General features: G+C 43.9%; 1 protein-coding gene across 3 annotated transcripts in view; it reads right to left on the bottom strand.

Moving 5' to 3' along the window:
* The window catches only part of ARMC4 (armadillo repeat containing 4), a 378797-nt gene that overhangs the window by 295063 nt on the left and 66243 nt on the right, over window positions 1-17491 (bottom strand). For all 3 annotated transcript variants that reach the window (XM_033931435.1, XM_033931436.1, XM_033931437.1), the window contains exon 5: window positions 14049-14155. In XM_033931435.1, the coding sequence (XP_033787326.1) occupies window positions 14049-14155 (107 nt within the window). The remainder of the gene's footprint in view (window positions 1-14048; window positions 14156-17491) is intronic.

Genomic DNA, 17491 nt, shown 5'->3' on the forward strand with positions numbered 1-17491 from the left:
CACTCTGCCAATCTATTGGATTTACAGTATACGCATATGCAGACGATATCCAATTATTACATCCCGTAAATACCAAAAACCCGCAAGAAATAATATCAATAAATGAGAAATTACATCAAATTTATGACTGGCTTGAAACCAATAGACTCGCTTTAAACATTCAAAAATCAAATCTTATGTTCTTTCCCTGGAAAGACGGCGAAACTCTTTCTTCTGCTATAACTATTAAAGGCATTTCGTTAAAAATGACTAATAATGTTAAAATTCTTGGCGTTACCTTTGACAATAAATTGTCCTTTCATGATCATATAAGTCAAGTTGTAAGATCTACCTTTTATAGACTTCGTCAGATCCGATCAATATCTAAATTTTTATGTTCAAAATCATTGAATATTTTAATTCATTCACTTGTAATGTCTAAATTAGACTACTGTAATGTTCTATTTACAGGTCTGTCACAGAAAGAAATTAAACGATTACAAATAATCCAGAACTCCGCAATTAAATTAATTTATAAGGCTAAAAAATTCGATCATGTCACACCCCTGCTCAAGAAAGCACACTGGCTCCCAGTAGCACATAGAATAGTATTCAAACAATGTCTGCTCATTTTTAAAGCTTTAGAACATAAAACTCCTGCTTTTATATTTAGACTTTTAATACCCTATACTTCCTCTAGATCTCTTAGATCTCAAGATCAGCAACTTTTAGCTATTCCCTCACTAAAAGTTATTAACACAAGGCGTAACACTATCTTTTCTATAACAGCTCCTCAATCTTGGAACAGTCTTCCATTGTACATTAGACAAGAAAAAAACTTAATAAAATTTAAGTCAGAACTTAAAAGTTTTCTTTATATTGACGCCTTTAATAACTGATCTTTCTTTCTTTTTTCTCCGCATCCATAACTCAAAAGGTCACTTGTCTATGTCCCCCTTCCTATTGTTTTTCCCCTGAATTTAAATTTGAATTAGTGATTGTATTATCGAATGTAACCATTAAATATTTTTCCTTTTGTTTCACTATAGCCTATTTAAATTACCTTTAAATGTATGTTATTTGTGTTATGAATATTTTAGATAATTGTATGTTTAATTTAATAATTGTAAGTATGTCTCCAACTATTTTACTTGTACATCGCCTTGAATTTTGAATTGGCGATTAATCAAAATACCTAATAAACTTGGAAAACTTAAACTTGGAAACTTATGATGCCCAGCATCCTGTTAGCTTTTTTTGAGGCTGCTGCGCACTGTGCAGATGGCTTCAGTGATGCATCCACCAGCACACCCAAGTCTCTCTCAAATCTGCTGTCTCCCAACAATGCCCCCCCCCCCCCAATTTGTAGTTGAACAACGGGTTCTTTTTCCCTATATGCATGACCTTGCATTTTTCCATGTTAAAGCGCATTTGCCATTTGTTTGCCCAGTCTTCCAGCTTGTCCAGGTCCCTTTGCAGGTCCTCACACTCCTCCCTGGACCTAACTCTGCCGCACAGTTTGGTATCGTCTGCAAATTTTATAACCTCGCACTTTGCCTCCTTTTCCAGGTCATTGATAAATATGCTGAAGAGTAACGGCCCCAGCACCGATCCCTGTGGCACACCGCTTGTGACTCCCCGCCAGTCAGAATATTGGCCCTTCACTCCGACCCTCTGCAGTCTACCCGACAACCAGTGCTTGATCCAACTGTGCACATCCCCTCCCACCCCGTGGTTCCACAGCTTCCTAAGCAGCCTTTCATGTGGCACCTTGTCGAAAGCCTTTTGAAAATCGAGGTAAATGATGTCTATGGGTTCCCCATTGTCCACCCGACTGCTTATTCCCTCAAAGAAATACAGAAGGTTCGTTAGGCACGACCTTCCCTTACAGAATCCGTGCTGGCTTGTTCTCAGTAGGCCATTCCTCTCGATGTGCTCGCAAATGCCGTCCTTGATCATAGCTTCCACCATCTTCCCTATAATTGAAGTCAGGCTCACCGGCCTGTAGTTCCCGGGGTCACCCCTCGATCCCTTCTTGAAGATAGGTGTGACATTCGCCAATTTCCAGTCCTCTGGTACCTCACCAGTTTTCAAGGATAGTTTGCAAACATGCTGGATTGTGCCCGCTATTTCTTGTCTTAGTTCCTTCAGAACCCTTGGGTGGATCCCGTCCGGGCCCGGTGATTTACCGCATTTTAACCTGTCTATCTGTTTGAGGACATCCTCCTTACTTACTTCTATGTGCTCCAATTTTTCGGCCTGTTCCCCACTCATGAGCTCCTCTGAGTCCGGTATATTAGATGTGTCTTCGCTCGTGAAAACCGACGAGAAGAACGTGTTCAACCTCTCAGCTACCTCTTTATCCTCCTTAATCACTCCCTTCCTATCCCCATCGTCCAACGGCCCCACCTCCTCTCTCGCTGGTCGCTTCCCCTTTACGTAACTGAAGAATGCCTTGAAGTTTTTCGCCTCCCTGGCCAGCCCCTCTTCGTATTCCCCTTTCGCTTTTCTAACCTCTCGGTGGCATTCCTTTTGGCATTTCCTGTGCGCCTGGTGATTTTCCTCCGTTGGGTCCTTTTTCCATCTCCAGTAGGATACTTTTTTGTCATTTATTGCCCTCTTTACTTCAGTTGACATCCAAACCGGGTCCTTTGATCGCTTGTTCTTGCAGCCTTTCCTGAAACTGGGGACGTACATTCTTTGTGCTTCCTGCAGGGTGTCCCTGAATAGGGTCCAGGCGCTTCCCACAGTCTCCATCCTAAAGATGTTTCTGAGCTTCCTCCCCACCATTTCCCTCATAGCAACATAGTTCCCTTTCTTGAAGTTGAGCGCAGTTGTTGCGGTCCTCCTTACTATGGGTGTCCCCCTTTCTAATGTGAATCTGATCGCGTTGTGATCACTGTTGCCTAGTGGTCCTCCCACTTCTACCCCTCTTGCAGGCCCCCCTAATCCGTTTAGGATGAGGTCAAGAGTAGCACCCCCTCGCGTCGGTTCTTTGACTAGTTGCTCCATGAAGCAGTCCCTCACAGCTTCTACAAATCCTGTTTCCCTAGTGCAGTTGGAGTGACCCGTATTCCAGTCTATTCCCGGGTAGTTGAAGTCCCCCATCACTGTTACACTTCCAGTCCTGCATTCCTGTCTCAATTCCGCTTCCAAGTCGTGTCCGACTCCTTCTGGCGTACCAGGTGGGCGATAGTACAGCCCCAGTTTTATGCCTGCACCCTTGTTTCCCGGCAATTTGACCCATAGCGATTCCAGCCCCTCTGCCTTCGTTGCCATATCCATCCCGACCGAGTGGATAGAGTCCTTTATATATAGTGCTATGCCTCCCCCCTTCTTGTGGGTCCTGTCCTTCTTGTAGAGCTTGTACCCCGGCAGCGCCACATCCCATTGATTTTCCTCTGTCCACCAGGTTTCTGCAATTCCAATTATATCTAGGTCCTCCCCCTTGGCCACGACTTCTAGTTCACCCATCTTGGCCATGAGGCTTCTTGCATTTGCGTATAAGCACCGCAGGTCCCGTAGGTCCCGTCGTTTTTCCTCCACCTCTGCATTTACCTGGGCCGCCTGCCCTTGGATTTCGGGCAGTTCTCCCGTTCCCTGTGCTTCTGCTTTGCCCTCAGCCTTTACCCTCTTAGCTTTCAGCTTCCCCACATTCCCGCCACCCCACTTCCCCGCTTTTCCTCTGGGTTTTCTAGCCCTATCAGCCCCCTCCTGGGCTATCATCCCTTGAGCCTCTGTTTGATCCCCCTCGCCTTGTGGTACCTCTATATTGCCCTCAGCTTTCGCCCTCGTGCCACCCAGTCCCCCTGTGTCTCCATGCCCCTTAGTCTTCTCCCAGCAAGCTCCCTTTACCTGATGTTTCCCTCGCTGTCTGGTCTTGGTCCTTGCTTTCCAATCTCCTGTTTAACCTGCATTTGTAATTCCACAGATACATTTTGCCTACCTGATCAACCCGTAACCTCTCACAATCTCCTCTGCTCATAGCCTCCTCCCAACTAACCATGCTATCCACCAGAAACCACCTCCTAACCTACCTGATCTTATACTTAATCTGATCACAATCCTGGTCCTAAGGGGCACTAGCCTTTGAACCCGTTCCCCACACCCACCACAAACAAGTATGGCCAGATGGCCAAAATCCCCACCCCCAACTCATCAGCCAGAACTCTGGCCCTTTCCCAATCCAAGTACTCCACACCACCCGGCACTCTTCAAAACATGCCTCCCTGAGAAAACAACGCCGGGTAAAGAATATCACTACCTCGGAACACACCTCCGCCTTAGACACCCACTCCCTCCCCTGTGCCTACCTGAACATACGCTCCCATCAGAAAAAAAGTCCAACTAGTAAAGGACTGGCTACCTGAATCCCAGCATGACTTAGTATTCCTAACCGAACCCTGGCTTATCTCTGACAGTGACATAATTATCCATGACATCCTTCCAAGGGGCTATAAGATCATTCCCCTCTCCAGAAACTTCAAAAGAGTTGGTGAAATAGCCATCATCCTTAAAGACCATTTTCACTTCCAGGTCATTGACTCCAAATCAACTGAAAACCTAGAAATTCTCACCTGCAACATAACGAAACACGACCTGAAAGCCAACTTGAACACCACCCTGTTCTATATCCCGCCCAACAGATAGAGTAATGCTAGTGAAGACTTCTCTGAATTCCTCCTACTAAACACTTCCAAAGACAAACACAACCTTCTACTTGGTGGCATCAACCTCCTCTTAGAGCTACAAGACAACCCAACTGTCAAAGAATTATTCTCCTTCTTAACATCCCTAGGATTCACCATCCCCCCATGACCCCCCCCCCCACCAGAAAGGCCACCACCTAGACCTAATTTTCTTCTCATCCAAAGACCCTCACTCCTCGCTCATCAGCCTAACAGATGTAACCTGGACTGACACCATCTGGTTGGACCACCTGAGGGCTAACTTTCAAATACTATGGAGTAATCCATACCCCCACACATCTACAAAACAGAAAGGATAACACAACAACAACCTTCAGACCCTCCCTTAACCCTACAGAATTCTGGTCTCACTTCAATCTATTATCTAACCCAAACCCAAAATTAGATTTCAACACCAACTGGATCACCCTCAGCAATCTGATCCTAGACAAAATCGCTCCACTAAAGAAAGACAAAAAAAGACATCATATAACCGACGGGTGGTATGATACAGAACTAACCATACTTAAAAGAAAAGCATGCCAACTCGAAAGAATCTGGAACAAGACAAAGAAGGAAGAGGATAAAGCAATATGGAGATCTAAAATTCATGAGTACAAAAGAATCACCAAGGAAAAAAGACGTACCTTCTACTCCAACAAAATAGGATCCTCCACAACCAACAGCAAAGAACTTTTCAGATTAATCAATTCACTACTTGAAACTGATCACCACAAAATATCCTCCTCTACACAACTACCAACCTCTGAGAAATTAGCATGTTACTTCAAGTCAAAAGTTCTCAATCTCAGGATCTCCTTCCAAAACACACTATCTAGCTCCTTCTCAACTATCACACCTACACACACTAACTCAATCCCAGTAGACAGGAACTGGAGCCACTCTGATTCAATCTCAGTAGACAGGAACTGGAGCCACTTTGAGCCCCCTAACTGGTTCCAATTTCTCAAGCTCTACAATAAAAACGCCAAAACCTTCTGCTGCCTAGACAATTGTCTGCTCACCATCATGAGAGCAGCCCCCACCCCCTTCAAGGCCATGCTCTTTGACTGGATCTCTCATCTAATGGCAAACGGCAAATTCCCAACCAACCTTGGCCACATCCTTGTCTCGCCCATTGAGAATGGGCGAAAAATACCCCATATCAACAACATCCAATTACACACCAGTAGCCAACATCCCCTTCTTCACCAAATTGATGGAAGGTCTGATCAACACTGCCCTGATGAACTACCTGGATAAATTTTCAATACTTCACGAATACCAATCAGGATTCCGCTCACATCACAGCACTGAAACAGCCCTAGCCTCCATCATAGATTACTTCACACAACTACTCAGCCCAGGGAAACACGCATTAATACTCCAATTCGACCTTAGCAGCGCTTTCAACCTGGTGGATCACGACATCCTACTCAACTGTCTAGATGCCATAGGTATCTCGGGCCACATACTCAACTGGTTTAAAGGATTCCTAAAAAAACGATTCTACCAAGTCATCAGCGAGCAAACCTATTCCCAAGCTTGGACCAACCCCTGTGGTATCCCCCAATGCTCCCCTTTATCCCCTACCCTATTCAACCTATACATGTCCTCCCTAGGCCAGGAACTATCCAAACTGAACCTTCAATCATACATCTACGCTGATGACATCATAATTATCGTCCCCATCTCTACACTCTCAACCAAAACCAGACACTTCCTCTCAACTATCATCAACCAAGTAGAACAATGGTCAACAAACTTCAAACTTAAGCTAAACCCGGAAAAGACCAAGATATTTATGGCCTCCCCAACAAACAAACCAACCAAACGAATCTATCATCAACCTAAATGGAAACTTCCCAATTAACCATACCATCATAATCCTAGAAGTCACCCTAGATCAGCAACTGACATTAGAAGCCCATACCAACATCCTAATTAAAAAATGTTTCCATTTACTATGGAAATTATGCACCCTAAAACCATACTTCGATGTCACATCATTCACACTGCTGGTCCAGTCCCTGGTTCTAAGATCACTGGACTACTGCAACATAATCTACTTAGGATCTTACAAAAAAAACCCATCAAGAAACTGAGACATCCAGAACATACCCGTTCGACTAATATTTGGTTTGAAAAAATCCAACCACATCACCCCATACTACAAGAAACTTCACTGGCTTCCTATCGAGGCCAGAATTATCTTCAAATTCAGTTGCCTCTGCTTCAAGACTCTTCGGCACTGCACCCACCTACCTCCTGAAACACCTCACCCTACAGGACAAACTCTGCTTTTCACACAGAACACTACTGTTCACGTTTTCCTTCCCCGAAAGGATGCAGATTCAAAAGATTCCTCAACAGGACACTCTCCTTTCAAGCAGGGATCTGGAACAGCATCTTAAGTGACCTCATCCTGAACTCATTAACATACCATTCATTCAGAAAATCACTAAAAACCCACCTGTTCGACATATTTGTCTGAATCTTCAATTCTGCTTAACACCTACCATGCCTTACACATCTCTTCCCCCTTTTCTCCCAGTCACCCTTCTGTCTATCTATCCCTCCCAAATCTAACTAATGTAACTTCGCTGTCCTTACAGCTCCATTTGTTGTATACCATCTTGAACGAAAAAGGTATGACGGGATATACATAAAGCTATTATTATTGGGCCCCAAAAAAGGCACTAGGTCTTATTATCGGAGATGTCTTATTTTTTTCATGTACAATAATTATCCTTCCTCTCCTCTACCCTAGTTCTTCCTATTTCCTTTCTCTCCCCTAAATGTGCAGCATCTTTCCTCCCCTCTCACCCATCCCCTTGTGCAGTATCTTTCTATTCCTCCCTCCAATCCCTTGTGCAGAACCCTTGCAGCTTCTATCCCTCCCTTCCATCCCTTGCAGCTTCTATCCCTCCCTTCTTTCCATCCCCCCCACCGCGTACCCCCCTTCTCTCCCTCCCATCCGAACCGCGAGACAGAAATAAATACCTTATAACAAACCGGCAGCGTTGGCAGCAATCTAGACAAGCTGCTTTGCAGCCTGGGCCATTCCTCTGCCGCATCACTGATGACATCAGCAGCAATGTGGCAGAGGAACAGCCCAGGCCATGAAACAACTTGTCTAGATTGCTGCCGATGCTGCTGGTTTCTTATAAGGTATTTCTTTCTGTCTCGCGGTTTGGACGGGAGGGAGAGATGGGTCAGCGGGGAGGGGGAAGCGCTGTTGCTGCTTCTGGTGACTAGGGCTTATTTTCGGGGGTAGGGCTTATATTAAGACCTACCCAGAAAATCATGCTAGGCTTATTTTCAGGATAGGTCTTATTTTCGGGGATACACAGTAGCTCTCATACTAAGGGGGTGGAGAATGTGCTCAGAAAAGTTGTGGATTTCTGCAACTCCCAGATTGCGGGTTGGAATTGAAAATCTAGCATATGGAATCCGGAAGGGACGTAGCAGAAAATGTTTCTAGGCATTCAAACTAGAAAGTAGGGGCACATGGAAGCAGGTCGCTTCTGATAATCAACCCCTAGCTTAAAATTTACCAAAACAAAATACTTCTGTTGGGATTAAGACTGTAAAGTTTACAGTGCACTACTGGCCTAGATGAGACTCTATTTTGGATTATATTTCAACATATTATATTTTCTTAAGTACAAACTAATATATTTCTATCTAAAGACCTGTGCATGCTATACCTGCCTCTGGGACACACTCTTTACATAATAATTTTATGAAACTGTACATTGAGAATTGCTCATTTTTACAAATAGCATAATTCTGTGTAGATATTATTTATATTAGAAGAAAAGTTTGTTGAGAGTTAAAGTAAGCTGTACGAAGTGGAGGTTTTTGGGTTTTGTTTTTTTTACCTTTGATGATAAAAGGCTCTGAAAGATTGTTTGTGATCTAGGAGCCAATTTATTAAAGTATTTTTTCTCCAATAATTTGATAATTGTGAGTTGTTGTAGAATGAGATTCCATTTTGCACTCTCCATATAGTATGTTGATTTTTCTAATAATTTTGTTGCAATGTCTTTGACCTTACTGATATGGATGACAAGCAATGACCAAAATGCTTTCAGTCTCAGAAACAAAGTTTATGATTTGCAAGCCCCGATGTTAAAGGCAGACTTAGATTCACCAGAATCACAGATGTCAACTACACCGGGGAATCACTCTGGGTGAACCTGGCCAGAGGAAATGAAAAATGCTTGTATCTGGGTGTAGTATACAGGCCCCCAAAACAGCAGGAAGACAGGGATATGGAACTAATCAAAGACATTGAGAACATCACTTTACGCGGGGACACGGTTCTGCTAGGGGACTTCAATATGCCCGATGCTGATTGGAAGACACTTTCCGCTACTACCAGCGGCAGCAGAAGGCTTTTAACCTCCATAAAAGGGGCGCGACTCAAACAAATGGTGCTGGAGCCCACCAGAGATCAGGCGACACTGGACCTGATACTCACCAACGGAGAAAGCGTTTCAGAAGTTTCGGTAGGCGATACACTAGCCTCCAGCGACCACAACATGGTATGGTTCAACATCAAGATAGGCTTCACTAGATCAAACACAGCAACAAAGGTCCTCGACTTTCGGGGCACTGACTTTAAACGCATGGGAGACTTCGTCCATCAGGCGCTACAAAACCAAGCTGAAACCAATAATGTAGAGGCTATGTGGTCAATCCTGAAATGCACCTTGCATGAGGCAACAAACCGCTATATAAAAACAGTAAGCAAACGACGGAGGAAGAACAAGCCCCAGTGGTTCTCTGCAGAGATCTCGGATCTTGTCAAGGAAAAAAAAAAGCTTTTATTTCCTACAAGCATACAGGAAACAGGGTGACAAAAGAAGACTATCTGACCAGGTCTAAAGCAGTCAAAGCAGCAGTCAGAGAGGCCAAGATTCAAACAGAAGAACAACTAGCGAAAAACATTAAAAAAGGGGATAAATCCTTCTTCAGATACATTAGCGATAGGAAACGAAACACAGATGGGATAGTACGTCTCAGGAAAACAGACGGGACCTATGCAGAAACGGATTCTGATAAAGCCAAACTACTAAATGAATACTTTTGCTCAGTCTTTACTTGTGAGGCGCCGGGGACCGGTCCACAACTGCAAGCAAGGCAAACTTCGGAAGACCCGTTTCAAAACTTCAAGTTTACACCCAGCAGCGTCCATGGCGAACTATCAAAACTCAAGGTGAACAAAGCCATGGGACCGGACAATCTACACCCCAGGATTCTTAGGGAGTTGTGTGATGTCCTGGTGGAACCGCTATCCGTGCTATTCAATCTTTCCCTAAGTACCGGAAAAGTCCCCATGGACTGGAAAACAGCTAACGTCATTCCATTGCACAAAAAAGGTTGCAGAACAGAAGCTGCGAATTACAGACCGGTCAGTCTCACCTCAATAGTGAGCAAACTCATGGAAAGACTTATTAAACAAGAATTAGATACGATCCTGACCGAGGAGAATCTACAGGATCCCCAGCAGCATGGATTCACAAAGGGAAGGTCCTGTCAATCCAATCTGATCAGCTTCTTTGACTGGGTTACAAGGAAACTGGATATGGGGAAGTCTCTAGACGTCGTGTACTTGGACTTCAGCAAAGCTTTTGATAGCGTCCCGCACCGCAGATTGTTGAGCAAGATGACTTCGATGGGATTGGGAGTGATATTGATGACATGGGTCAATGACTGGTTAAGCGGTAGAATCCAGAGGGTGGTGGTTAACGGTACCCCCTCCAATACATTGGAGGTGACCAGTGGAGTGCCACAGGGATCGGTCTTGGGACCGATCCTTTTCAACATATACATAAGAGACCTGACTCAAGGGCTTCAAGGTAAAATAACACTATTCGCCGACGACGCCAAACTATGCAACATAGTAGATAAGAGCACCTTACCCGACAGTATGGAGCAGGACCTGCTCTTATTGGAACATTGGTCCTCGACTTGGCAGCTGGGCTTTAATGCCAAAAAATGTAAGGTCATGCACCTTGGCAGCAAAAACCCATGCAGAACTTACACTCTGAATGGTGAGACCTTAGCTAGGACTAGGGCAGAACGAGATTTGGGAGTAATCATTAGTGAAGACATGAAAACTGCCAAGCAGGTGGAGAAAGCTGCATCCAAGGCTAGACAAATGGTGGAATGCATCCGTAGAGGTTTCGTCAGCCGGAGGCCCGAAGTCATAATGTCCCTGTACAGATCCATGGTGAGACCTCATCTTGAATATTGTGTTCAATTCTGGAGACCACATTATCAAAAAGATGTGCGGAGAATCGAGTCGGTTCAGCGAATTACCACCAGGATGGTCTCGGGATTCAAGAGCCTCCCATATGAGGAAAGACTGAATAAACTGCAACTATACTCGCTCGAGGAACGTAGAGAGAGGGGGGACATGATTAAGACTTTTAAATATATCACGGGCCGCATCGAGGTGGAAGATGATATCTTCTTTCTTAAAGGACCTTCAACCACAAGAGGTCATCCGCTGAAAATCAAAGGTGGGCAATTTCATGGCGACACCAGGAAGTATTTCTTTACCGAAAGGGTAGTCGATCATTGGAATGAACTTCCATTGCAGGGGATTGACGCCAGCAGCGTGCTCGATTTCAAAAAGAAATGGGATATGTATGTGGGATCTCTAGCCGGGTGAAGTCTGGGGGTGGGTCATTAGCGTGGGCAGACTTGATGGGCTATAGCCCTTTTCTGCCGTCATATTCTATGTTTCTATGTTTCTAGATATTGTTGCTGTCACAGAAACATGGTTAAACGATTCCCATGAATGGGATGTAAACATACCGGGCTATAATCTTTTTAGAAAAGATAGAGGTGGTCGAAAAGGTTGAGGAATAGCTCTGTATGTGAGAAACAATATTTATTTAATTTTCAATATCGTTTTCCTGGGGGAACTCAGAATGGTTTACATTAATTTATTCAGATACACAAATATTTTCCCTGTCTATCCCGGTGGGCTCACAATCTACCTAATTTGCCTGGGGCAGGGGGGGATTAAATGACTTGCCCAGGGTCACAGGGAGCAGGATGGGTTTGAGCCCACAACCTCAGGGTGCTAAGGCTGTCGCTTTAACCACTGCACCACACTCTCCCCCTATGTAGGTATTGTCTATAGACTTCTGACACAATCAGAACAACTCGATAAAGATCTGGTTGCAGATATCTAAAAGCTGGGAAAGAAAGGTGGGAATGCTGTTGCTGGGAGATTTTAATGTGCCTGATGCAGACTGGAAAGATGCTGCACATGTGGGGGAGAGAAAGGAAATAGGAAGAACTGGGGTAGAGGAGAGGAAGGATGATTATTGTACATGAAAAAAATAAAACATCTCCGATAATAAGACCTAGTGCCTTTTTTGGGCCCAATAATAATAGCTTTATTTATATCCCGTCATACCTTTTCCGTTCAAGATGGTATACAACAAGTGGAGCTGTAAGGACAGCGATGTTACATTAGTTAGATTTGGGAGGGATAGATAGACAGAAAGGTGACTGGGAGAAAAGGGGGAAGGGATGTGTAAGACATGGTAGGTGTTAAGCAGAATTGAAGGGTCAGATAAATCTGTCGAAGGCTAGTCTCAGTTAGGGCACTGGTCTTTGACTTAAGGGTCGCCACGTGAGCGAACTGCTGGGCACGATGGACCACTGGTCTGACCTAGCAGTGGCAATTCTTATGTTCTTATGGTTTCTCATAGGAGGCTCTTGAATAAACTTGACAAATTGAAGATAGGACCCAAAGTGGCACCCACTCGCCACCCCTTCGCTGGGCCTGTTGCAGGCCTCTACTAGACCTGCTGTAAGACTGGTGGTTCAGCGGTGGGCTGGGACATGAGGTTTCCCTCCTATCCCAGCTGACTCTTAACAATTCTCACCTCCGTCCCAGCCTCCCTGATATTAAAAATGGTACTATTTAAAAAATCCCTCTTGATCTAGCAGTGAATCATGGCAGGAGTGATCTTTCTACGCTCCTGCCCCATGCAGAGCCGCTATCTAAATGGCTGTTGTGAATTCTCACAGCAACCTCACAAGTTCACACAGTCTCACGGATGCCACGAGAACTCATGGCAGCTATTCAGATAGCGGTTCTGCAGGAGCATAGGAAGATCACTCCTGCCCCAATTCACTTCTGCACCACCAGGGATTTTAAAAAGTACCATTTTTACAATCGGGGAGGCAGGAGGGAGGAGAGAATTGTTAAGAGTTGGCCAGGACAGGAGACAGGAGGGATCCCTCCTATCCCAGTCCACCACTGGACCACCAGGTTTTACAGCAGGCCAAGTGGAGGCCTGCAAGGCATCGGGAATGAGGGGGGGACAGGGTGCAATGGATGAGGGTGCACAAGGTGCACAGCTGGGCAGGGCAGCAAGGGAGAGGAGACAGGGTGCAAGGCCTGGCAGAGCAAGGAGGAAGGGAGGGGATAGGGTGCAGAACCAGGCAGGCAAGGAAGGAGGGGAGCTAGGTGTAGAACCTGGCAGGGCAAGGCACTTGAATATAACTGCCCCCTCATCCAGTTTATATTTGAGTCAATCTTTTTCCTCCTTTTTGAGGGGGAAAAAGGTTACTTCAGTTTATATTCATGTCAGTTTAGATTCGAGTATATAGAGAATATGTTTATGTTGACTTGCAAATGTATTCTGATTAATTAGAGAACATGAGAAACATATACTATCAATCAATGGCAAAACTCATTCTATAGAATCACTGTTCTGGAGTGTTACAAAATTGGGCATCATTTCCCTAGGCACTGAAGTCGTAATCAACAAATTTAGGAGCTAATGTAGTTGGCTATACCACACATAAAACATAGTTGACTACAAAATTGAGATATTAGAACCAACAACAAAGACAAAATTAATGGAGGTTTTCAGCAGAAAATGCTGAAGATAATAGATTTTTCCAGGATTTATTGTAAGAGTCACTAATGAATCCTGAATATTTGATTTGAAATATGTGGGGGTTTATTGGGATGAAAGTGGTGGGTAAAGGAGAGAGAATGGTAAGCAATATATTAAGAATATGAACTTTCTATGGAAAAAAGGATTGGAAGCTCTATTGGGTTTATCACATTGGGTGTTTACTTTCTTATTTATTTTTGTAGCTTAGTTGCAATGGAGACAGTTTTGATCGATACAAAGCAATTTTCAAAAAACTGACCGATGAATATTCAAGAGGCAGCATGCAAGAATGGATTCTCACATATGATAATCCCACAATTATCAAGCAGATTGCGTTTCAGCCTTCAAATGATATCATCCACATGTGTTACAGATTCATTCTGCTTGTCTCCAAGAGAATACACTATGGGAAAGAAAAAAAAATAACTGCAAAAGTTCGAACCTGTTGTATAATCAATAGATTCCAATGCCATCTTCTCTTCTTTCCCTGAGAAACATTTAAGTAGATCTATATCATTCTTAACAGTAGCAGGTGTAGTACGTACTTCTCTGTAATTAATAAAAAAGGAAACATTTATAAAAGCTATACATTATCTGGACAATATTCAGTGCGAGTTAACCAAACAGGAACAAATGTCAACCAGTTAACTTGTGTCTCAGCAGGTAACTAGGCATTTTCATCAGCATTTAATCAGTTCTTACCATTAAAAATGCCCAGTTAGCGCCAAAAAAAGGCCAGAGATGATAGGTTAGAACATATTAGTCCTTTTCCACAGCCTAGTAAAAGGGTCCCTTAGTTACATCAGGGAAAATTAGAAGTTTTAATCCTACAAATACAAATTCTTCAATTTCCAGTAACATTTTTAAACATATGCCCGGATTCACTAAAGGTAGCAATTTTGAAACAGCGATTGATTCACTACCTTTTTGTGTGCAAATCATTTGTACCGAGGTGCAAATTATTTGCATGCAAACTTCCCGACTCAATCGCTCAGTGAGCGATTGAGTCGGAGCAGCCCTGACAGTAGTGACAGGAGAAGCAGCCTCCTGTCACTGTTGCCAGCGGCTTTTTTTTTTTTTTAACAGACCAGATATTTTGCATGTATTACACACGTAAAATATCTGGTCAGTTAACCCACATACACACACACACAAACACGGTCCTGCTGCCCTCCCCCCCCCAAAAAAAAAAAAGTCAGGAGGGATGCAGACTCCCTCCTGCCATCGTCACTTCCCTCACAGCAGGCCCGATCCTGAAAAAAAAAATAATAATAATCAACTTCCTGATGCTGCCCCTGCCCCCCTGCCCGAGGCGACTGAGCCAATCAGGGTCTTAGGCCCCTCCCGTACATCACATGAGGCACCGGGACGGGGCCTAGACCCACATTCGCATGGAGGAACCCTATGGAGCAGGAGGGACTGAACACTCCTCCTGCTCCCAACTTTGAAAGGTACGGAAAGGGGGGTGGTGTGGGCCTGGGCCTGGCCCAGCCAATGGCGGTGGGGGGTTTGCAACGGCAGAAGGTAGTTGGCATCCCTCCTGCCATATTCGCTCGGGTGGGGAGGGGGGCAGGGGCAGCATTGGGAAGTTGATTTATTTTCAGGACTGGCCTGCTGTGAGGGAAGCACCGATGGCAGGAAGGATTTGGCATCCCTTTTGCCTTTTTCTTTGGGGGGGCAGCGGGGCCATATTTGTGTGTAGGGGCTTTTGGGGGGGAGCTTTGTGGGGGGGCTTTTGTGTACAAAGCCATGTTTGTGTGTGTGTGGGGGGGGGGGGCTTTTCATTGGCAAAATATCAGTGTCATTAAAAAGAAATTAACAAAAAACAGGCAGACCTGTGTTACCGACAGGTCTGCAGCAATCAGGTTTGACAATAGTATAACCCAATGCAAAATAGCCAAGCAATTGTTAGTGAATCAATCACTTGGCTATTTTGCATGAGGTTTTACTAATTTGCATGGGAGGATCAGAGCGGAGCGGAGAATGATCGGGCAGCAGTTTAGTGAATCGGGTCGGGGTCGGGGAACGATTGCAAAACCAGTTTTACTGGAAAAAAGGATTTACTGGTTTTGCAATTGTCGGTACAGGATCTAGCCCATAGTGAATCTAGCCCATAGTCCCAGCCCACTACAATCAAGTGGCTGGCATAAAATCTGCCTTAGATACATCTGCAAAGACCCGAGATGCTATTTAAACAGAAAGGTAGTTAAATAGAAAGGTAGTTATAACAACTCTGAATATCCTTCCTGTGCAAAGGCTGCGCTCAAGAGCCATGCTATAAGACCAAAGCATTCCAGATCTTCCAGGGCAAATGGTCCCTGTGACCAAAGTATTGGAAGTAAGGCTGCCTGGGACATCTGTCTTCTTGTTGTCGCACTAGATCCATCTATAATGGATGATGTGGCTCATCTAACGCCTTTCTTAATGGAACGCATAATACTTTCTCTAATGGTGGAAATGCTTTCTGGGGAATCCCAAAACGTCCAACAAATATTTCCTGAATATCTTTTTTGCTGAAATAATAAGGCTATGAGAAAAATTTAGAAGTTTGATTAAAGGGGAATTCTAAACACTAAGATGCCCATAAGAATATAATGGGCATTTTAGAATTTAGCATGTGCTAAATTGGTTAGTGCCCCTTGATGAATTTTCAGTTAAATTTTCTAATATAATTTTCCATATTCTCCATTCTGTAGCTATTCTAACATTATCATTTATTAAGGTTTGAGAAAGAGGAAAACTTCATATTTTCATTTTCAAGAGCCTGAAATATCTTCTTTACATGAAAAAAAAACTGGTACCGAAAAGAGGTCTAAAGAATAATGCTCTTCAGTATTGCTATATACATGTGTGTTAAACCTCAGGTCCACGAACACTTCAAATTCTGTCTCATCAATAACTTGGTCCAACCTGGTCACTATAGATATAATACTAAACCTTCTCATATTCGAAGTGGTAATTGACTTGAGTGCAACTGTTGAATCCCTCCCAACTGAAAAATCAAGAGTTCTGAAATGTATACTTGGTGGAAAGATTAGATTTTTACCTCAATAATCTTCTTTCTAGTAGAAGTGAACAATAGGTATTACAAGTGGGTTTCTTCCCTTCACCCATGAGGTTTACAGAAGGCATCATCTACATTTTTCAACTCCACCTCTTTGTGCTACTAGGCAGTGCCTCAGTTGCTCAATTCATACCAAAGAAATGGATAACCACTAAGGAGGAGACAGAACAAGGTGGGCACAGGGAACAATTTAAGACTTTTCTGCTCTACAACAAGAATTAAACTAATGCATACATATCATAAACAAAGGTGGAACCAAACAAGCCATCTACCTGAGTGCAACCAGCACTAACATTTATGCAGCTCTACAGCCTCTCCCAAAGGTTTTGCTATAGTGTTAACAGATAACTCTTCTTACTTGTTTAACAAAAGTACATCAAGCATCTTTATTTTCTCTTAAGTAATTCACAGATAAGCATCTGGATACACCAATACGAGGTGCTACCCAAAGGTTTGGGGAATGTGAACAGCAGGTGCGAACTGGATATAGTATGCCCTTCCACTGCTAGAAGTGTCTAGCAATATGCTTTGTGAATCAGTGTGTCAACAGGTGTGCAGCTGAGTGGTCGCATTGTTTTGTTCTGTGCGATTTTGAACAGTTGTGTTTTAGTGACTTGGCGGATTTCGATATGACAGATTTTACTGAGCAAAGAATCTGCAGCAAATTTAGAGTTAAGAACATAAGAACATAAGCCGTGTCTCTGCTGGGTCAGACCAAAGGTCCATCATGCCCAGCAGTCCGCTCACGCGGCGGCCCATCAGGTCCCAGGACCTGTATAGTAACCCTCTATCTATACCCTTCTATCCCCTTTTCCTTCAGA

Source organism: Geotrypetes seraphini, chromosome 2, assembly GCF_902459505.1.
Source record: "Geotrypetes seraphini chromosome 2, aGeoSer1.1, whole genome shotgun sequence".
NCBI lineage: Eukaryota > Metazoa > Chordata > Amphibia > Gymnophiona > Dermophiidae > Geotrypetes > Geotrypetes seraphini.